General features: G+C 49.2%; 2 protein-coding genes across 2 annotated transcripts in view; one reads left to right on the forward strand and one right to left on the reverse strand.

Annotated features, from left to right (window-relative positions):
* Positions 1 to 14,420, forward strand: part of LOC122368964 (dynein axonemal heavy chain 3-like) — a 153,836-nt gene extending 139,416 nt beyond the window's left edge. The window contains exons 68-86 of the mRNA XM_043343304.1: positions 3,112 to 3,348; positions 3,740 to 3,931; positions 4,206 to 4,367; positions 4,750 to 4,886; positions 5,253 to 5,427; positions 5,776 to 5,979; positions 6,316 to 6,523; positions 6,871 to 6,983; positions 7,262 to 7,399; positions 8,081 to 8,238; positions 8,569 to 8,728; positions 9,373 to 9,564; positions 9,862 to 9,934; positions 10,270 to 10,405; positions 10,616 to 10,762; positions 11,191 to 11,254; positions 11,652 to 11,678; positions 12,479 to 12,592; positions 13,619 to 14,420. Coding sequence (XP_043199239.1) covers positions 3,112 to 3,348; positions 3,740 to 3,931; positions 4,206 to 4,367; positions 4,750 to 4,886; positions 5,253 to 5,427; positions 5,776 to 5,979; positions 6,316 to 6,523; positions 6,871 to 6,983; positions 7,262 to 7,399; positions 8,081 to 8,238; positions 8,569 to 8,728; positions 9,373 to 9,564; positions 9,862 to 9,934; positions 10,270 to 10,405; positions 10,616 to 10,762; positions 11,191 to 11,254; positions 11,652 to 11,678; positions 12,479 to 12,592; positions 13,619 to 13,801 — 2,820 coding nt within the window. The 3' untranslated portion in view covers positions 13,802 to 14,420. The remainder of the gene's footprint in view (positions 1 to 3,111; positions 3,349 to 3,739; positions 3,932 to 4,205; positions 4,368 to 4,749; positions 4,887 to 5,252; positions 5,428 to 5,775; positions 5,980 to 6,315; positions 6,524 to 6,870; positions 6,984 to 7,261; positions 7,400 to 8,080; positions 8,239 to 8,568; positions 8,729 to 9,372; positions 9,565 to 9,861; positions 9,935 to 10,269; positions 10,406 to 10,615; positions 10,763 to 11,190; positions 11,255 to 11,651; positions 11,679 to 12,478; positions 12,593 to 13,618) is intronic.
* A 122-nt stretch (positions 14,421 to 14,542) lies between these two features.
* LOC122368967 (acid-sensing ion channel 4-A-like) lies at positions 14,543 to 20,162 on the reverse strand. Its single transcript, XM_043343309.1, has 10 exons — positions 19,907 to 20,162; positions 19,502 to 19,648; positions 19,070 to 19,188; positions 18,661 to 18,790; positions 17,874 to 17,964; positions 17,204 to 17,386; positions 16,765 to 16,927; positions 15,877 to 15,967; positions 15,336 to 15,476; positions 14,543 to 15,014 (listed from the first exon to the last, which is right to left on the reverse strand). The coding sequence occupies exons 1-10, from the start codon at positions 19,967 to 19,969 to the stop codon at positions 14,751 to 14,753; spliced, it is 1,392 nt and encodes a 463-aa protein (XP_043199244.1). The 5' UTR covers positions 19,970 to 20,162; the 3' UTR covers positions 14,543 to 14,750.
* Between the last annotated feature and the right edge of the window lie 775 nt (positions 20,163 to 20,937).

The raw sequence follows: 20,937 nt of genomic DNA on the forward strand, positions 1-20,937 counted from the left end.
GACACTGTTTTGCTCTTGACCATAGGACAAAATGGTATGGTTTTTCATGCAAGTGATTTGGTTCAAAAATGGATTTGAAAATCATGCTATATTTTCACAAAATTGAAACATCTCCAAAACTCTTTGTGTACCACATAAACTAGTAGGTGTAGAGGGAAAATGAATGCATAGGTGTATTGTCACATGTATTGCACATGTTTCCTGAAAAACTTGTGCAAATCCACCCATTCATTCATCATCCTCTTCCTCTTTTCCGGATACATGCATATTTTGAGGTGGATGTGGGGTGCTAAGGACAGGGAAGAAATAATAAAAAATAATATTAAAATAAAGTTTTCTTTCAGTAGGCATGGAAAACACCAAATTCCACATAAAATGCTGGCAAGTTCACGCTTTTATCTCTAACAAATCTTAAGTTATGTAACAAAACATCTCAACACTCTCTTTTACAATGATGGGTCAATGGAGACTGATGTAGGTAAATGTCATGTCATCATAAAAAGGCTAAAACAAAGAAGGCAACATAATGACAAGTGACTAGCTTCAACATGGGCTTTTATTGTTGACAGAAGGGTACTTTTTGGTTCTGTTTACCTTATAATTAGCACATTTTCCAGAAGCGGTAACTGCATTACACATAATTGGCTAAAAAGGTCATTAGTGGTGAATGAACCTGACTTGTTTTGTGACAGAATATGCAAAACATTTTAATAAATAAATTGTGTGCCCTTCCACACCCCAATTGAGGGCATTTGATGACCATTTCTTGGAATAATATGGGTGTCCCTTAACACCCCACATTGGGGTGCTAAGGGACAGTGATAAAAAATAATAAAAAATAATATGCAGATATAAATCTTAAAAACTTTAATGTGGCAGGCATGTAAAGCACCAAATTCCACATAAAATGCTGAAAATTTGATGCTTCTATCTCCAACCCTTCTTGAGTTATCTAACAAAACACCTCAAAACTGTCCCTTAACACCCCGTTTTACGGTAGCGAAGACATGATGGAAAAGACTCATTCAAGCTCTGAAATATTTAACCATTATGTGCATGACTACTATGCAGTGCTGGTTGGTTAGTGACCCCGTGATGGGAAGTACTGAGTCTATGACCCTATGATCATATACGATGAGTTTGCTGTGTTCACTTAAGAATATAGTGAAGACTTTGTTCTCACAATGAAATGGGTGAGAAATGTCAAACATGTTTGCACACTCTTATGCATCTTTTTAGTTCCAAATGGAGCATGGACGTGCCACCTTATTTATTATTTTCTTTGCAATAACTTTTGTTTGCATCATTGCTTAAAACAGTAGGTACAACTTCAACCTTTGCATTGATAACATTATAGTTATAGCTGTCAACTGTGGCACGACTGCCTTGTGATGCACCTATTAAATGTATGAGTGCAATGCTGTATTTCCAGTCGATTGCTTGTAATTTCTGCATGATTTCACAGACTCTTTGAAGAAAAAAAAACTAAACATGCATGGATGGAAATGCGCAGAATCAGCTTGTTCCGATGCCTGTGTAGTGTGTAACATAATGTGCATTTAAGTAAATTCCTTTACTGTTTAGATGTCAATGTTATTTTATTTTCCTTGCTTGCTACCTCTTATGCTGCTAAGTATTGATTTATTGTAATAAAAACAAAGTTATGATATATTCATATATTTGATATTTCATGGAAAATCATCCACATTCTGTGACGAATGTCACTATTTTTGTGTCTGCATAGTGATTACATTAGAAAAGAAAAAAATGAGGCAGCCACATCAAAAGAAAGAAAAATAAATTAAATTAAACTTCTATATTTAAACAACATTGTTATATGGTCCAAAAACATGAAAATCTGCACTCCAAGGGATTGAGTTGAGATGAGATTGAGATCAAGATGGGGTGCCTTGCCTCTGATTGAACATTATGTATCCATCAGTGACATAGCACGAACATGCAGCAGCTTATCATGCAGCACGCAGACTTACCTGTTATGAAAATAAATTGATTTTTTTTTTAAATATTGAGGTGACTTTAGAGAGAAACACTTCCAGAGTTGTTTTCTCCAAGCCGGCTGCTGAATATTTGCCTGCGCCGTAAACGGGCGGGATGCGCCAGAACGTAAAAAGCTCGGGGCTGCTATATTATTATAGGCATTCAAGTACCGTGCAATCTCTACATCGCCAAATAACGTTACCTCACAGGTTGATATATGCTTCTACACTAAATCATAAAAGATTATTACTCTTGATTCATATTGATCATAGTTCCATTAAAAATGTAGATATTTTCAGCGCTCACGACTCATAGAGTTACGCAATACACACTGTATGTACGATGTAGGTATGTATGTACAGTCAGTCAGTCTTGAAAGTACCGCGCATCGACGCATTGGATCCATCGAGATAAACCGTGGAATGACTGCACCGACCGCAACGATGCGCGGTACTTCTTTCAAGACTGACTGCACGCACACTTCTTTATGATCCATTGAAAGAGGTACTTTATCTTGTTATGGATTATTGGGTCGAGTCGAGCAGTGATTGAAACAGATGTGTTCGCTCCAGTCTTGTCCTCACCGTGATCACGTGAATGAGATCGTCTCGGTAGACGGGAATGTCCCAATGGGACAGCCCGCCATGTCGCTCAAGCCAAGCGGTCACCCCGGAAAAAATGTACTTACCTAGTTCAAACTGAGGACTTGCCGTTGCCCTCGGATCCAGTTGTGTGATGGATCCGTGAGAGTAACCGCCAGCGGCCAGCCCGAAAGTGATGGGGATGCGGAAGGGTTTGTTTGTACATAGTACACGGGTTTGTCATGGTAAAAGTAAAGAAGTGTGTAATTTCGTGTCTACATGGGTGTGGACTTGGGGGTGGGGGTGTTGCACACTGCGCTGCCGCCCGTCGGCAGTCGCTACTCGCTACCAGGCTCCTTCGGTTTCCATGAAAACGTAAGCAAAGTTACCAAGTTTGTGCATACTTCCATGGAAACCGAAGCGCTGATAGCTGAGTGGTGAAGCCGTAGCACCAAGTAGCGTAGTGCCGTGAGAAGGTCGAGGACTGCCGACTGCCGCTCCATATCCGCCAACGACACCTATTACTCGCCAGGTGACGCTTCTGAACTTCATGATCACTCCGCTGGGCCTCGAGGACCAGCTGCTGGGCATCGTGGCCGCTAAGGAGAAGCCTGACCTCGAGGAGAAGAAGAACGAGCTGATCGTGGAGGGCGCCAACAACCAGCGTCAGCTGAAGGAGATCGAGGATCAGATCCTGGAGGTGCTCAGTTCCTCCAAGGGGAACATCCTGGAGGATGAGACGGCCATTCAGATCCTGTCCTCGTCAAAGGTGAGATGTTTTGGGGATGTGGGTTGTGGACATCTAGGAAGTTAGTGGTTTGTTACGGTTTGTGGATAGTACATAGACGGCCGGGCTGGAGTAGTCACATCGTGGGGTTCGGACTTACATACTGACATTTTCAGGTGCGTTTTACGTTGTGCCATCTTTCGCGTTACCGTCCACCGATGTGCCTTTCGGCCATCCTATCGTCATTGACTTACGGTGAATTAGTTTCCTCTTTTTACTCAGTTATGTGTTTTTGAAGTTTGTCATTTTTTAACTTCTTCACCTTTAACTCCAAACGCATTATGCTTATTTCCTGCTCCTATCACAGATTGAGGTCGCGTTTTCTGTCTCATCTGCAATCCTCTACCTAACCGTCCTTCTCTCTTTCCGTAAGGTTCTGTCGGAGGAGATATCCGCCAAGCAAGCCGTGGCAGCGGCCACCGAAAAGGAGATTGACGAGGCGCGCGTGGGGTACCGTCCGGTGGCCGTACACTCGAGTACACTGTTCTTCTGCATCTCAGAGCTGGCTAACATCGATCCCATGTACCAGTACTCGCTGACGTGGTACATCGGTCTGTACTTGCAGGTGGGTACCGTACCACAAAGGGCATAGCGATCAGGGATGTATGTAATCACAGCTGATGCTTCTGACGTATTGAAAAAGATTGAGAGCGAACAGCTTCATTTTCCCGTACTGAATGATAAGTAGAGACCCAATGCTCAGTATCTTTGTGTGTTTTGCGCATGGTTTCTAGTCCGATTTAACGCCAGTGACACTATCTATTTAAGTCGCTATGCGCAATTACTGTAAGTGTAAGCTCCTATCGTTCACACTCCCCCTCTGTTTTTACTGTTCCCAGTCGATCGCCTCCAGTCCCAAGTCGGCGGACCTGAAGCGGCGCATCCTGTCGCTGAACGATTTCTTCACCCGCAGCATCTACCGTAACGTGTGCCGGTCGCTGTTTGAGCGACACAAACTGCTCTTCTCGTGTCTGCTCTGCGTCGGCATCATGAAGGGTCATGTGAGTGTCGGAAGGGACGCGGTAGGGGCTTGGAAAGATGGGGTAGCGCAGCAGCTAATCGGGGATGGAGAGATCACAAGACGGTTGGTTTGGTGTCTACTGTCAAGTGAGGTTTGCTTGTGTGAGAAACAAGGACAAAATTTGCTGGCTGGGCTAATGTCATTTGAATTTAAAAATTTGCATAAGAAATAAAAATTTGATTGGTCATTATGTCCATCCGATATTTTCCTGCTCTAGTGATAGAATATGTAAGGACCTAAACACAACAAGCTCAGTTTAGTGCGAGTTATCGCCTCGAAAATAACGGAATTTTTAGTGGCAAGCCCTGCCGCTCCGGCCACCCTCCTAGTCCTACGTTCCCTCACGCTGTCCTCTATCGCAGGGCGAGCTGAATGAGGAGCAGTGGCGGTTCTTCCTGACTGGAGGTATCGCTCTGGATAACCCGCACCCGAACCCGGCCTCAGACTGGCTCACGGACCGCGCCTGGGCGGAGATGGTGCGGCTTTCGGCTCTGGATGGGTTAGTACTCCTTAGATAGAGGGGAGGGGGAGGGAACCATGTCTGGGCAGAGATGGTGCGACTGTCGGCTCTGGACGGGTGAATAGGGGGGGGGGGGCTGACGGACCGCGCTTTTAGTGCGCCTGTCCTGTCGACTCTAGGCGGGTGAGCAGGGTAGGGGGCTGACAGATCTCTCTGCTCTGTAAGAGTCAGTAAGGGAAGGATTGCACGGCGGAATAAATGAACTCTTGACTGTGGGCGAGTCAGTAAAAATTCAAGGGGAGAAGTTAGAGGCACGTTAAGTGAAAGCCAAATTGCGGAGCACGTAGTGAAAGCCAAATCGTGAGGTTCAGTAGCATTCATTTCAGTTCTACTCCCGGCCGGCAGGTTCGCGGCTCTGTTCAGTGACGTGGCCAAGGCTCCGGCCGCCTGGAAGGCCATCTACGACTCGTCGGCACCCCACGAGGCCCAGTACCCGGGCGGCTGGGACGAGCTCATAGGGCTGCCGCGCATGCTGCTGCTGCGCTGTCTGCGGCCCGATAAACTCATACCGGCTGTACAGGTACGGGACGAGGACAGCCCGGCTGAATATGTGGGCAGTGTATAGAGGAAACGTATTGACATTGTTTTCTTCCATGAAGGCATCATGCTGTTGCGAGACAATATAACAGGGAAGGCAGACAGACAGACAGAAGATGGCAGAAGTTTGATCAAATCAAGCGTTTCTTGTCTATGGATAATTCCGAGAAGTGCAATGTTTTAATGTTTCGCTTATGAAATTAGAATGCATTAACGTCTGATGGTTAATTGCTACACTCTCTAATCATTATCACGTCAGAACTACTCTCTCCCTTGTAGCCCATCTATCCATTCCTGCGTTCCACTCTCACTCCTATTGTTCCGCCGTCAGCAATTCATCGTGGACAACCTGGGCGCGTACTACATCGAACCTCCCACGTTCGACCTGCCCGGATCGTATGGGGACTCGTCCTGCGTGACGCCTCTCATATTCGTCCTGTCGCCGGGCGCCGACCCGATGGCCACGCTACTGAAGTTTGCTGAGGAGGAGGGACAGGCGGGACACGTGCAGACGATATCGCTCGGACAGGGTCAGGTGAGAAGGGGTGAGCAGACGGGTGAGAACGGACGGACCGTCTCACTGGGGCAGGTGAGTAGGGATGGACCGTCTCACTGGGACGGGTCCACGCGAGAAGGGGTGAAAATGGGTAAATGGACGAGCAAGCTAAGCATAACTGAAAAAGTCAAGGATGCTGTGAAAGTGTTGATAAACTCGCGTGAACAGCGTGATTGTATGTGAGGCGAAAATGGATGACAAAGCAGACCATCTCATTGATACGGGTACGATAAAAAAACAACGACCCGGCCTGACTACCCTTTCCTTGCTCCAACCCACCCCAGCCCTGACTCCACGCCCCTCCAAACCCCGCAGGGCCCGATCGCGGCTCAGATGATCGAGTCGGCTCTGGTGGACGGCGGCTGGGTGGTCCTGCAGAACTGCCACCTGGCCACCAGCTGGATGCCGCAGCTGGAGATGATCTGCGAGAACCAGATCGTACCGGAGAAAACCCACCAGAGGTTCCGGCTGTGGCTGACCAGCTACCCCAGCGATGACTTCCCCGTGTCGGTGCTGCAGAATGGTGAGAGGGGGAGACGGAGATGGGGGAAGAGGGAGGGATAAGCTAGGGAGAGGAGGGAGCGAGGGATTTTATTTATGCTCCGTCACCCCAACCGTCGGCCTCACTGTTGTTCGGTGTTCAAGGCTATTTGAAGCAGCGAACTAAATGTCGCATCAAATAAAAGAGGAAACTCCCAGGACTAGCTGTGTGCTCGTATTGTCACACATGGTCGTATAGCATTTAAGTTATCCGCTGATCCATCAAGCAGCTAATCAGCAGTGCAACACGATGCAGCTACAGTTTCATATATGTCCGTGTTGTGCTCACTGTATGAAGTTTCCTTTCCCACCACCTCTCCGTGCCTTCAGGTGTGAAGATGACCAACGAGCCGCCCAAGGGCCTGCGGGCTAACCTGCTACGCTCCTACCTGAATGATCCGATCTCGAATCCGGAGTTTTTCGGCGCCTGCAGGCAGAATCGGGTACGTGAACGGTATTGTCGTGAAGGCGGAGTTCAGACTTCCGGGATTCATACTACATAGTGCCGGCGGGAATATGGCATTGGTGTTGGTTTTACAGGGGAAGCGAAGTTAGGGAACAGGGTAATAACAGAGCTACCGTGGGAGGAAATGCGTCTCTTTTGGGATGCTAGAACGACTTTGTAGTCATCTGTCTTTCCTTTCGTTTAGCTAACACTGCGTATGTGTGCGAGTACCTAGGCTCTAAGTTAACGTCGTGCCTTTGTGGTGCACTCCGTCAGGCGTGGCAGCGTCTGTTGTTCGGCCTGTGCTTCTTCCACGGACTGGTTCAGGAGCGGAGACAGTTCGGCGCTCTGGGCTGGAACATTCCGTACGAATTCAACGAGTCCGACCTCAGCATCAGCATCACACAGCTGCAGGTAATTACGTACGGTATCAGTGTCATATGGTTGCAGGTAATTAGATACGGTATCAGTATCACACAGCTGCGGGTAAAAATTAGGTATCAACATCACACAGTTGCAGGTAATTGCGTACAGTATCAGCATCACATAGCTTGGCTGCAGAATGTGCGTACATACGAACGAGGGCAGGCGGCTTGAAGGACGGTGGTATTGAGGAGGGCGGCGATGACCGATGGTGTGAGGGAGGCGAGGCAGTTTTGGATGGATAGGAAGGGGGGCTGCCTATTGCCTAACGGGTCCGTGGTGCATTTAATAGTTATTTTTTGGTTTGTTTCTTTTATATTCGCGAAACCTGGTGTAACCTTACAATGCTGGTGTACTCAAAATAGTGTAGGCAATCATGATTCGCTCACCTACATGACATGGCCTGATATCCCTACAGAATATGTTTCTGAACGAGTATGACCACTTGCCTCTAGCGGCTCTGACCTGACCTCAATCCTTCCCCTTCCAGATGTTTTTGAACGAGTACGACCACCTGCCTCTGGCGGCTCTGACCTACCTAACCTACCTGACCTGACCTGACGTGATCTCTCTCCCCCACAGATGCTCCTGAACGAGTACGACAACCTGCCTCTGGCGGCTCTGACCTACCTAACCTACCTGACCTGACCTGACCTGACCTGACCTCCACAGATGTTTTTGAACGAGTACGACCACCTGCCTCTGGCGGCTCTGACCTACCTGACCGGCGAGTGCAACTACGGGGGCCGCGTTACCGACGACAAGGACCGGCGCCTGCTGCTCAGTCTGCTGGGGCTGTTCTACAACACCGATATTGTGGAACAGGACAGGTGCGAAACGGGAGGGAAGAACGATGAGAAGGGAAGGAGAGGGCGTCTGGGCAGCTGCTGGTAGGGGTGGCCGGTGGGGTCTTGCTGAGACGTAGTGGACGGAAAATTGCGGTAGGAGAAAAGGTACAGAAGGGTGGTCACTGCGGTAGCAAGTTCTTTCTAGGCATAGTTGGGCCAGCGTTCGGTATCACAAAGAGATTATTGCGGGATATGTACGAATGTCTGCACGTCCCCGTTCGTAAGTTCAAGCTCTCATATCCGTGAACTCCGTACACTTTTCCACTTGACATTTAATTTTTATTTGTACCCCCGCGCCCGCCGTTGCCTCAGGTACCAGTTCAGTCCGTCGGGTGTGTACCGGGTACCGGATACAGAGACGTACGACGGGTACGTCGAGTACCTCCGCTCGCTGCCCATGCTGGCTCACCCGGAGGTGTTTGGTCTTCACGAGAACGCCGACATCACCAAAGACAACAAGGAAACTAACATGGTGAGATGCCGCGGACGAGGTTGAGAGTGGGAGCATGGATGAAGTATTCCTCCATGGTGGGAGGATGATTGGAGTCAGTTGAATAGCGGCGGTGCACGGGCATATGAGCTAAGTGGATCATGGATAGTAGTAATAGTACATAAGTAGAGGATTGACATATGCTGTTATGTGCATTGCTCTGCCTGGTAAGAGCAGTGCTAATGCTAATCCTCCTCTGGCCTGTTGTCTATGGTCGCTGCACTACCTGCTGAGGTCGCCGTGCTAATCCTCAGTTAACCCTATCCATGACTGTCATCTCTGCAGCTGCTGCTGTGCCTGCTGAAGGGCAGTGTTATCCTCATCCAACCCTACCTTATCCGCTACAGTTGCTGCTCTGCCTGCTAAAGAGCAACGCTAACCTCCTCTAACCTACCCGCTGCAGCTGCTGCTGTGCCTGCTGAAGACTATTACTTAACCCTCCTGTAACCTACCCGTTGTCATCCCTGCAGTTGCTGTTGTGCCTGCTGAAGACGCCTTGTGACTCCGCAGCCCTCTGGTAACCCTATGACCCGCTGTCATCCCTGCAGTTGCCACTGTGCCTGCTGAAGACGCCTTGTGACTCCGCAGGCCTCTGATAACCCTATGACCCGCTGTCATCCCCGCAGCTGCTGCTGTGCCTGCTGAAGACGCAGCCGCAGCAGACGTCGGGTGGCGCCGGCGGTACGTCAGCCTCAGACGCCGTGACAGAGCTGGCCGCCGATTTGCTGTCCCGGCTGCAGCCCCAGTTTGACCTGGAGCTGGCAGAGCAGAAGTTCCCGCTCCGATACGAGGAGAGCATGAACACTGTGCTCAAACAGGTCTGTATGTGGGAAAGAATAGGGAGAGCTGGGGGAGGAGAGACAAGTGAAGTGACAAAGGGAAAGATGTGGGAAGGGTGAAGGAAGGTGTGAGATGGAGAGAGCTGTTGGGGTAGATGGAGGGAGATATGCGGGTATTGTCTGAGGGAGAGAATATGCTGGGTTGGGTGGGGGGGGGGAAACTTGTGTGGATATTGGATAAGCAGAAGTACTTATAGAGAAGGGAAATAGTTTTCTCGTGCTCAGCAGCTTGCGCTAGGATGTGTCTGAACGCGTAAATGTGCTTATTTGCCACAGGAGTTGATTCGTTTCAACGGTCTGACGGCCGTCATCCGAGCCACGCTGGTTAATGTCCAGAAGGCCATCAAAGGTGGGTATGGACGGAGGCTGAACCCCGCCCGAAATGTACAAGCTGGTCACTGGAAGGCCTGTTTTATTATGATTAGTTCCTACTTAAACGAAACTGAGATGTTTTGTCTTCATTTCATACTAGGTTTCATTCTGTTTGAAATGTTTAGTTATCTCCTTCGGAGGTACTCGGGCTATTAACTCAAAAGCTGTGTAGACTGACGAAGACTCATTCAAATCAAGTCGACGCTGATAAGCAAGCTCCGCACATGCATTGTCAGTCAAAGGGAGGAAAAATCAGACACGTGCTATTGTCTCTGCGTTGCCGAGGTAACACCCTGTCCCGCTTCCCGACAGGTTTGGTGGTGATGTCATCCGAACTGGAGGAGGTCTTCAACTCCATGTCGGTGGGCAAGGTGCCCGCCCTGTGGAGCAGCAAGTCCTACCCGAGCCTGAAGCCCCTCGGTGGATACTTTTCCGATCTGATTACCAGGTGGGTTAGGCTCTGAGGTAGAAAGGTGATAGCACCTCACGCAGCCAATGCTTCCTAGCTTAGATTCCTCCTAGCAAGGTGAGTTTCATGACCATAACATCTTTCACCGTGTCCATCTTATCAGCTGTGTTTGCTTATGTTCATCCCTGGCATACCGTTGGCGGACAGCCGCCATGTTTCGTCCCGGTGACTCTGGTGTCGCATCCACAGGTTGAAGGTGCTCCAAGACTGGATAGACACGGGCACGCCGTCCGTCTTCTGGCTCTCCGGCTTCTTCTTCATCCACTCCTTCCTCACGGGCGTCCTGCAAAACTACGCCAGGAAGCGGCACATCTCCATCGACCAGCTCGGGTTCAGGTAGGGGATTAGTGGGGTATGGTGTAAAACTACGCCAGGAAGCGGCACATCTCAATCGACCAGCTCGGGTTCAGGTAGGGGATTAGTGGGGTATGGTGTAAAACTACGCCAGGAAGCGGCACATCTCAATCGACCAGCTCGGGTTCAGGTAGGGGTATTAGTGGAGAGGGGCCTGCAAAAGTACGCCAGGAAGCGGCACATCTTCATTGACCAGCTCGGGTACAGGTGGGAATACAAAACTACGTCAGGAAGCGACATATTTCTATCCACCAGCTCAGGTTCAGGTAAAGAGCGTAACAGCTAGACACATTTAACCGCACTCTGTTCTCGTTATCATAGCTGGGACGTGGGGCACCCCACAGTGACACGTCGGCTATCATACTGGATTGTTTGTGCATTGTGTAAGCTGACTGAGCCGTTTTCTGCAGATACATCGTCACAGAGCACGAGTCAGAGGCGCCCGAGAAGCCAGAGGATGGCGAACTAATAAAAGTGAGTACTAACTCGTGGCTGGAGTGGGAGGGCTGTATTTCATCGTAGACATAGTCAGTTCTCTGTGACAATCGCTGGAATCAATTTGAAGTTGAATATGGGATACATGCATTCGTGCAGGCAGTCGCCTAGTGGCCAACTTAGCTCAATCGAAAGCGTAACCTTGGGCGATGTCTGTAAAAGTGCACCAATTGACGAGTGCATGATATTGGTATGACTGACAAGTGGCCATCAAAAACGAGGTTGTGAAAAAGACACATGATTGCGTAAAGTAGGCTGCACCGAGATCTTAGCGGAACTCGGGGCAGCATTATGAAAAAATAGTGTGTCATCTATAACCCGACGCGTAATGACGGTCTCTCTATTACTTCTGTCACGTTGTCATGTTCTTGTCTAGCCGACCGAGGACAGCTACGCGGTTTCGGTATGTTTCAGAGCCTGTCTGTGGTCCCCCGATGGTCTTTGGCTGTGTCTGTGCGGTTGTCACGCTGCACCACAAGTGTTTAGCGTTTGTAGCACCCCAAGACGTGTGTTTGTGTGTTGCATGCGTGCGCTCTGCATGTATTCTAACAGCTGGTGTGCACGACGTTAACATGACCAGTACACGCATTGTGGGAAGTACTTTTTCCTGTGTGGAAGGCTCAGGAAATGGTGCTTGTCCACAGCCCTCAGGCACCGACATTCCCACGCCTTGCCGCGTGTACATATTGTCTATGTTGTGTGGCCCGCATGGCATCGGCTGGAGCGCATAATTTGCTGTGAAGGGCTGCGGTAGTAATGAGGTTTACATGAGTGTCTGCAGGCTTTTGGGCTCTGCATCTGTATGATTTTGATGGTTTTGCGGCGCATATGGTTTCACCTGAAAGTGAAACCGGCTTGGCCCTTGTCGGGCTTCAGTATTCGGACTCTATTATGCCGATGTAAATTTTACGGGCAATATAGTGACACGGTTGTCGGTCATTCAATCGGACATGCATTGTTAACGTAGTAAATACAACTTACACGCATCTGTGTTTCCTTTAGCGTCACCCATGTTTTATTATTTTGTTGTTCATGCATGTTTTGAATAATACCCTGAAAACGTGTGTGTAACCTTTACTGCCGCATTTCGCTAGTCAGGTACGAGTATATTGAAAATCTGTTTCAAGCGTCGTCAAGCCTCAGTCTGGTGCCGACGTGGCCGATTAAGCCGACCTGACACCCCGCCTGGCTGTCGTCTCACAGGGCCTGTTCCTGGAGGGAGCTCGCTGGGACCGGACGGCGGGTCAGCTCGCCGAGTCACTGCCCAAGATCCTGTTTGACACCCTGCCCATCATCTGGCTACAGCCCGACATCAAGGTATGGTGGGAGACCGACCGTACGGAGGTTGAGTTTGGGGAGTCAGGCGTGAATGAGTGAGTGAGCAAGTGAGTGAGACAGTGAAAGAGGGAGGGAGGTAGTGAGTGGGTGAATGAATGAGTGAGTGAGTGAGGGAGTGAGTGAGGAAGGGAGGGAGTGGATGAATGACAGAGAGATAGACAAGAAGACTGCACGATCGTTACGGAGCGAGCGAAGCGAGCGTAGTCTTTCCTTAGATTAACGGAAATTTCTGAGTATGAGCGGCCGGCCGTGGTCACGCTTTTGCGAGGCTTATATCTCAGTAACCACTTGACCGATTTACACGCGGTAATTTTTGTAGGGTAGCTTCATTCCTTCTACCAAGTATTGGACTATTCCCGATGCATATGGGTGACCCATTATGCACGTGCCACGTGCAAAACGATGAGGTGTCACTTTTTTAATTGTTGCAATATCTCGGTAACTACTGGGCCGATTGCGCTGAAAGTTGGCATGTAGGTAGGCACTCACTAGGCAATGCATATCCATGTGCCAGAGTTGGGGTGCTGCTGCACGTGCGCACGTGCAGGGGTCGATTCCAGATCTCGAGAACGGCTGGACCGATGGCGCTCAAATTTGGTACATGGCTAAGGACCGGTTAGTAGGGTGCCGTGCAAAAGTCAGTTGGGACCCATTTTGCACGTGCGCACGTGCAGGGTGCCGCTTCCAGATCTCGAGAACGGCTGGACCGATTGTGCTCAAATTTGGCATATCGCTAGAGACCGGTTAGTAGGGTGCCGTGCACAAGTCAGCTGGAGGTACCCCCTCGAAATTTCGCACGTGCAAGGCTCACCCTCTCGCTCGCTCCGTTAGTCGCCCCATAAGGCGTTATACTGGTTTAGTCCGCTACGTGAGTCTATAGTTGATACATTCGAATTTCGAACCATCAAAGATGCTACACTGTCAGTACCGGAGGGGGGGGGGGGCGCTGTTTAATATCACCGCTCCTATCACCGCCGCCACTAACACGGCCGCCGGTGCCGACAGTCGGAGTTCAGCACGGACGGCCTGTACGCGTGTCCCCTGTACAACACGTCTGCACGGCGCGGCACCCTCTCCACTACCGGCCACTCGACAAACTTTGTGTTCTACATCACACTGCCGTCTGGCGAGCCGCCCGCGCACTGGATCAACCGCGGCGTGGCGGCCATTTGTCAGCTTGACGACTAGGGAGAGCGGGAGAGTGAGAGAGAAGACAGAGGGAGGGGAGCGGAAGATGAGGCGACACTAAGGAGGGCATTAATGTTGAAGCCTTTAAATGGAGAGACCGCTGTTGATGCCATTTTGTAAGATACAACAAAGCTGATCAGCTGATCAGACGTAACTCTAACTAAAGCGAACTTTTTCATCGAACTGAATCGTGAAACGATCGATTAAATCGAAAAAGAAGAATCGATGTTCGATTAAATCGAAAAAGTCGAAAGTATGATCTTAAGTGCAATATTCTTAGCTTTTTGGAGCAGTTGCAGTCACTATGTCACATTTTCTCTACAAATCGATGCCTTGCATCATGACTGCGAGTCGGTCAATTTTGTCCGTCCATAATCGTCGTTTATGTATAAAAGACGGTGTCACTCAGTGCAATATGTGTGGTTGTGATATTACAAGCATGATCTCGTTTATCGTATTTCCGTTGATGCTTATTTTTGTTTTTATTGTTTGTCGAGAAGGTTGCATGTTCCAAAGCTCCAGTTTTGTATGCACATGTTGAAGTTGCAAATTTGTGTTTTCAAATCGTGCGCGCTCTTCCCACTGAGTCGTAATAATAAATACAAACAGTGCGATTATGGATCCGAGTTTTACCGGACTATCGGTTCGACAAAAAAAAAAAACACAGTTGTGAGGTGGCTGGGCCATGCAATGGTACTTTTAGTGCCGTTATTGAGAAAAAGGACTCACAACGAACAAATAGCACCAAGGCGCAATCGGTAAAGTAACTATCTTTGTTCATACCACGACAAGCATTCAGTGGGATGGCTTTAAGCGTACATCTGTCTTTCCCTAGTCCGTTGTTATCGACCCTTGGTGTCATCAACAAGGGTGGCTTTGCACGATGCAGCTCTACGACCATACCCTAGTCACAACATTCTACCACGCATTACATCACAAATGGTCTCCACTATTTGCCTAATTTCGCCGTTGGGTCTCCACCCTCGGTCGGGCGCCTCTCTCTCCGCCCGGGCCGCGCCTCAGCGGCGGTCGGCGCCTCGCCGGGTGCCGTTCTTCTCGCCTGACAGAGCCGCGACGAGCCGTAGATGAGGAACTCGATAATTTCCACCACAGTGAGGAGCGAGAGGCCGAGGGTGATCCCCAGCGAGCCGCCCACCTCTCCGACCAGCGCCGTCAGCTCGTACGCCCACTTCTCCTCTCGCAGAAACAGCTCCTGACGACAGGGAGGTGGGGAGGCGTTGAGAATGGTGTGATGGAGATACTGTATGCTCAAATATGATCATAGGTATAGCTGTTATTCAGAAACTCGCCGAGCCGCCTTCCTGAACCCAAAATGGTTTTAATGGTGATTTATGTTTTCTTGTCTTTAGAAAGTAAGCGCAACATAAGAAATATGAAATATGAAGTTTGCATGTATGTGCTCACATTTATTTGTCAACAAAAATATTTCGGTAGCAACTAGCCTGCGATAATATGGCTTACTTTCTTATTTTGTATGAGCACCTAACCTTGAAATTCCTCAGTAGCTACTGACTTTGCTGGCGTAGAAGAGGTGCAGTTTCCCCTTGCTGATGCGGAAGGTGTTGGTGCGCGTCTGGATCTCCTGGGTTTTGAACATGGTGACGTCACAGCGCTGAGGACAGCGCCGCGCACACTCGTCCACGTGCCATGTGTCCTGGGAATCGAGCCGGGGGTCCGGTGGGTTAACGGCGGCTTAACGAGAGGAGCGCGTGAACAGGGGTCCGGTGGGTAACGGTGCCTTAACGAGAGGAGCGCGTGAGCCGGGGTCCGGTGGGTAACGGCGGCTTTTTACGAGAGGGGCGCGCAGCTGACGCTGTTTATTTAAAATTTATAACCGCGGTAAAATGCGGTTGGTCATTAAACTCAGTAAATTTAGTGATCTATCTATTGTATTCTGTGAGTACCGTGTCCAGGTAAACATGTGATGAAGTGATGCCAAGGTAAAAGGTTTATTACCTATCAGAGTTCACGAGTACACTGACTGACTTATGCTTGATCGTTCGACCTGATGTGGTTCTTTAATGACTGTAAGCAACGTCGGTATAATAACTCACATTGGTCGTATCCTCGTCAAAGAGGTACTGGTTGCCCATGTAGGTGGTATGGTTATGGCAGACCGGTATAGCGATGTCCATATCCAGTGTTCTGAAATGAATTACGTGCGTCAGTAGGTGGTCGCGCCTGCCGACTGCTAATTGCTGATTGCGACCTTGCACTGACGAAGCCATAATAAGCAGCCACAAGAATATGTACATTGCACATACCATCAGGATCCCTAAAACCCCATGGCAACCTCACTTTACGAAGTTCTAGCAGGTCCCAACTCCCAACTTGCCCGACTTTTGGGTCTTTGACCTGCCCCGGAAGGTCAACCAATGACCTAGGACCTTAAAGCTGGATATCCTCCGCTTGACCGTTTTAACCTTCGGTAAGAAGGCTAAAACGGTTAATAAAGAGTTAAACATAAGCACAACACGAGCAAACGCCATTAACCCGCTGTTTTAACCAGTGCTTACCACTTACTGACCTGTTATTTGTTAAATGTTGCCCGCACGGCACTGTATTTGTTGGAAGCACTGACCTATATTTGTAGCCGGTCTTCACCTTCGCACTGACCTGCATTAGTAACCAATTCACTCACCACTGTACTGAACTACATTTGTATCCAGTTCTCACCACTGCACTGACCCGCATTAGTAACCAATTCACTCACCGCTGTACTGAACTACATTTGTATCCAGTTCTCACCACTGCACTGACCCGCATTAGTACCTAACCAATTCACTCACCACTGTACTGAACTACATTTATATCCAGTTCTCACCACTGACCTGACCTGCATTTGTATCCAATTCTTAACACCGACGTGCATTGGTACAGCCAGTTCCCGTCACTGAACTGCATTAGTGCCTATCCAATTCTCACCACTGCACTGCACTAACCGGCACTTGTATCCAGTGTTGACCACCCAGGCTGCCAGACAGCGCTCCATACAGCGCACGGAGCTGTAGTCCTCCTCCGGCCGACACCGGCTCTCGGCTCGGTCTAGTGAGCGCACCTGCTCGGGTGAGATGGCCTCCTTACGCATTTGACCGGGCGACAGCTCTGTAAGGTGTAGGTTGGGGCGAGTACAGGTCAGGGCTTGGTCTGTAGAGACATGGCTTGTGAACGTAGAATCCTTACGTAGTTACTTTGTGATGAGTTACGACCTTGGTAGTGCAAAGAAAAAGAGGAATATCGTTGTAAATTTTCCTTTACAACGACGGGCTAAAATGGATATGTTTCTAGAAATCGAGACGGATGGGTTCTTTCGGCAGCAGTTCTTCGAAGCCTGAATGTCCCGCACCACCTACCGAGGATTACTGAACTACTCCCACCTACCAATGGGTCTGTTGACGGCGATCCACGTTTTCAGCGTGAGTGGATCATGCACGCCGTGCACGAACACCTTCCAGCCGCGGGCGGTGCGCGTCACCACCTGGAATCCGTTGCGGATTGTGTCGACTGTGTCCAGAGTCAGCCGGTAGCCGGCGGAGATGTGGGGCGTTGTGCCGTTAGCCGCATCTGCCGGGGTAGGAGGTTAGAGTTGGAGCTGGAGCTGGAGCTGGATCATTGAGAGCCTTGGAGGGTAGAGAGTTGGAGTTGGAGTTGGAGCTGGAGCTGGATCATTGAGAGCCTTGGAGGGTAGAGGGTTGGAGTTGGAGCTGGGTCGTATAGAGTTCAGATGTGGGGCGTCGTGCCATGGGCCGGATCTATCGGCGAAGCTCGGAATGGATTTAGAGTTGGACATAGAGTTGGAGCTACATGTTATACATAGAGCTGAGAACGAAATGTGTGGCGTTTCTCCGTTGTCAGTCTATGCAAGAAAGCTTGAATGCCTATGCCCAAGGACAAAAGCAAAAAATGCATCCTTGTAGATCGCTTTCTGTGTTCAACTATGCACATACATACGAACCGGCCGGCTGTTATAAAGGCTGGCATTACCTTCCCCTTCCCCCTCGCGACATGCCCAAGGACGCAGTCAGGGGTCTCACGAAGCACCACAACTGACCTGGGTAGAAGGAGAAGCAGCGTCCCAGGTCGTATTTGATGGTGATTCTCCACTCTCCTACTTCCTCGCACGTGTGGTTGTCCAGTAGGCACTGCAGGAATCGGCGGACCTCGTTGAAATAATGTAAATGCCGCTCAATTATCTTGATTGACTTTACAAGTGCGATGTGTATGCGACACTTCAAGCCAAACTTTGTGTTTTGTGCGGACAAGCGCAGTCGATTGTATTGCGGCACAGCATGCCACAGCCGCACACATGTGGTATCGACTATCGGGTAGATAATAAGCTGACGAGATCCTCAATGTGAAGTATTGACACCACCCGAGTCTAGCCCAGATGTATTCACATAGTCCGCAGGCGTTAGCATTTTAAAATTGTTTGTCATGAGTATCTTTTCATTTGCCTGTCCCGTAGCTCAGTTGGTAGAGCATTGGACTCCCGGTAGTGAGAGCCCGGGTTCGAGACGCTCCGGCGCTCGATATTTGAGATTTCTGACGGGGATGGTCTGCGGTTGGTGGGAGCAGCCGCAGACATTTGAAGTCAGTTGAGTGGGACAGGCCGTGTCCGGCTACGTTAAAGTTTGGCATCTAAATTCTCCCGATACCCGGAATTGCGCGATGGGACGGTAGGGGTCGGAGTCTACGCAACAAGCTCTGCTTAGCGTGGGCTTCGGCTCTGTCAATCCGTCCATTCAAAGTCATTCGAACTAAATTTATATATATATAAAATCGTGCTTCGCCGCTGTCACTCGTCGCTGTAGGATGACGTCACTGCACGTCGTTCTCACCTCTTTGATGACGTCACCCCGGTCGGGAGTGACGTCGGACAGAAAATTTTCCATGGTCTCCGAGCCCAGCTCGTCCCAGGCCAGCCGAGCAAAGTCCAGCGTTCCGTTTGTTTTATTTCGGTACAGCGACCTAGAGTTAAGGAGAATGGTTACAGGCGCCGGGTAGGCAAACACGTAAAAATGGAAGATTTAGATAAAATTCATTTAATTACTTTATTCGTTAGATAATTATCGGTTGTCACATAGTCAAGTCAGTGCAAGTACCGTGTATTTTATGTCGTTAACCTCTTCTTGTTCACCTTTTACCTATAGGTATCGCACTATGATTGTATATATTCACCTTCTTTTGCTGATAGTGCTTTTGTCCCTCACAGATACATCTGGGGGCAAATTCTTTTTTTTTTCTCACCGGATGTATTTGGTGTTGTCACAGACGGTGATAGCCGGCAGAAGCAGCGTGTCATTTCGCGTCACTCGCATCACGGACGTCACTGGATGTTCGGTGTAACGACTCAGACAGTTCGCTACCTGCACAAATACACGGGTATTTGATGTGTCGGGTCAGACAGGTGGCGACCTGCGCAATGATACATGCACGGGTGTTTACATCAGCTCCCTTGTACATCATACATCACCCGGTGTACCGGATGATGCAGTTCACTACCTGCACAAGCACACCTATCTTTGGTGTCATGTGTGAAAAACGCGGATCTCCGTACCCACCCGCGAAGCACATTCCACTGCCCCCTGCCTTCTGTCCTCTGACCTCTGAATCACTCCCAAGTGTGACCTCTGAATAAACTGAGATTGACCTCTCAGTGACCTCTGAGTGAGCCCTGACCTGTTGAATCATCAGTGTAGCCGCCAGGACGATGACTACGGCCCAGACCAGTCGTCTGGTCAGCCGCTGCTGCCGATCCATCACATTGTTGATTCCCACCAGACTGACCCGAGGTCTGCCCTTCTCGGAGAACGCGTCGGCCGCCTGCTGTCGTGACAAGGGGGTAATGACGCCGACTGTCGCATTGGGAATGAGAGTCGAGACAGCATGAAAAATTACCGAACTGTGAGGCTCGTGACAGTTTGCATTACAAATAAAGGTAAAATAAAAGAAGGGAAGAAACTGAATGATACGGCGGCAATATAGGTATATCTAGTATGTATCCTATTCCTGCGCTATTCTGAACCTGGTCTACCCTACTGTCGCATTGTTTCAAAACTGAATATCAGCGGAAGCCGAACATACCTGCAGCATTTTCCTTTGCCTGTGCCGCGACGGTTTCTTAGTCCATCCAGCGGAGGCGCGCATGGTTAGCTCCTCTTGGAGCCTCGAGAACAGCACATAATCCTAGCTTCTTCGCTCACTGCCCCCTTCCCGCGCCTTATCGTCGAAATATTGGGGTGTGTACACCTTGACGTTTAAGACCGCCCTCTCACTTCGGTAAGAAGAATACTGCCACCATCCTCGGTACGTCTACCACCTTCTAACGCTAACGCTAAACAACGCACGACATCCAGGGAGCTGTATGAGTTGGTGTTGTGTGGGCGCAGGCGCCACCACCGGCCCCCCGTGGGTCTTCTCTCACGACCCTTTAGCAGACACGCTGTGGAAGGTGGCTATGTGAGCGCGGGACGGTTCCCATTAACCGGCCGACGCATTGTGCGGCCATTCACGGCGGTAATGACCACCTTGCAGTGCGGTGCGTTGGTGTTTAGTTCTCAGCATTGAACGAGGCGGTTGTAGCTACCTTTTGTGGTTACTCGTTCGGGCCCACTCGTAGTGAATGAAATATGTCCGTCGCATTGACAAGAGCTCTGCCAGTTGGAAGCTACAGTAGTTGTAGTCGTAGTTGGACAATGTGAATGGAAGTTCTTTAATCGCACGCGTTTAATCTTTTGTCTCAGCCAACGTCTGCGTCATGATGTCAACGGCCTTTCCACTTTTCCAGGGAAGTTAGTGGGGCAAAAAGTCGACAAACCTGCAATGTCCGGTTGTCAACTTGAATAAAATGCTAAGCTAAAAAAAAGAATTCCCATGGTTATCAGGTAAACTTAAAAAAAAAAATCATTTAAAATTTTGAAATTGGGTAGCACGGAAATCTCTTTTTTTTTTTACTTTACCGAATCAGTCATAATGGTCAATTACAATATCAGAGCATCTACCTAAATGTTGCAATATTTTCAATAGAAAATCACAATTCTAAAGAATAGTGATTGTCTTAATTGAAAAGTCACAACCTTCGGATAATAAAGCTAATTAATCAACTATATTGACGA

Source organism: Amphibalanus amphitrite, unplaced genomic scaffold, assembly GCF_019059575.1.
Source record: "Amphibalanus amphitrite isolate SeventyFive unplaced genomic scaffold, NRLGWU_Aamphi_draft 000993F_arrow, whole genome shotgun sequence".
In the NCBI taxonomy this organism is placed as follows: Eukaryota; Metazoa; Arthropoda; class Thecostraca; order Balanomorpha; family Balanidae; genus Amphibalanus; species Amphibalanus amphitrite.

Bases quoted from the DNA above. Each gene is read 5' to 3' on its own strand.
- LOC122368967 (XM_043343309.1), bottom strand. From the start codon at position 19,969: ATGCGCGCCTCCGCTGGATGGACTAAGAAACCGTCGCGGCACAGGCAA. The intron at 19,649-19,906 runs GTATGTTCGGCT...TTGTCACGACAG, and splicing joins GGCAAAGGAAAATGCTGCAG to CAGGCGGCCGACGCGTTCTC. The intron at 15,477-15,876 runs GTGAGTTATTAT...CTCGATTCCCAG, and splicing joins TTGACGAGGATACGACCAAT to GACACATGGCACGTGGACGA.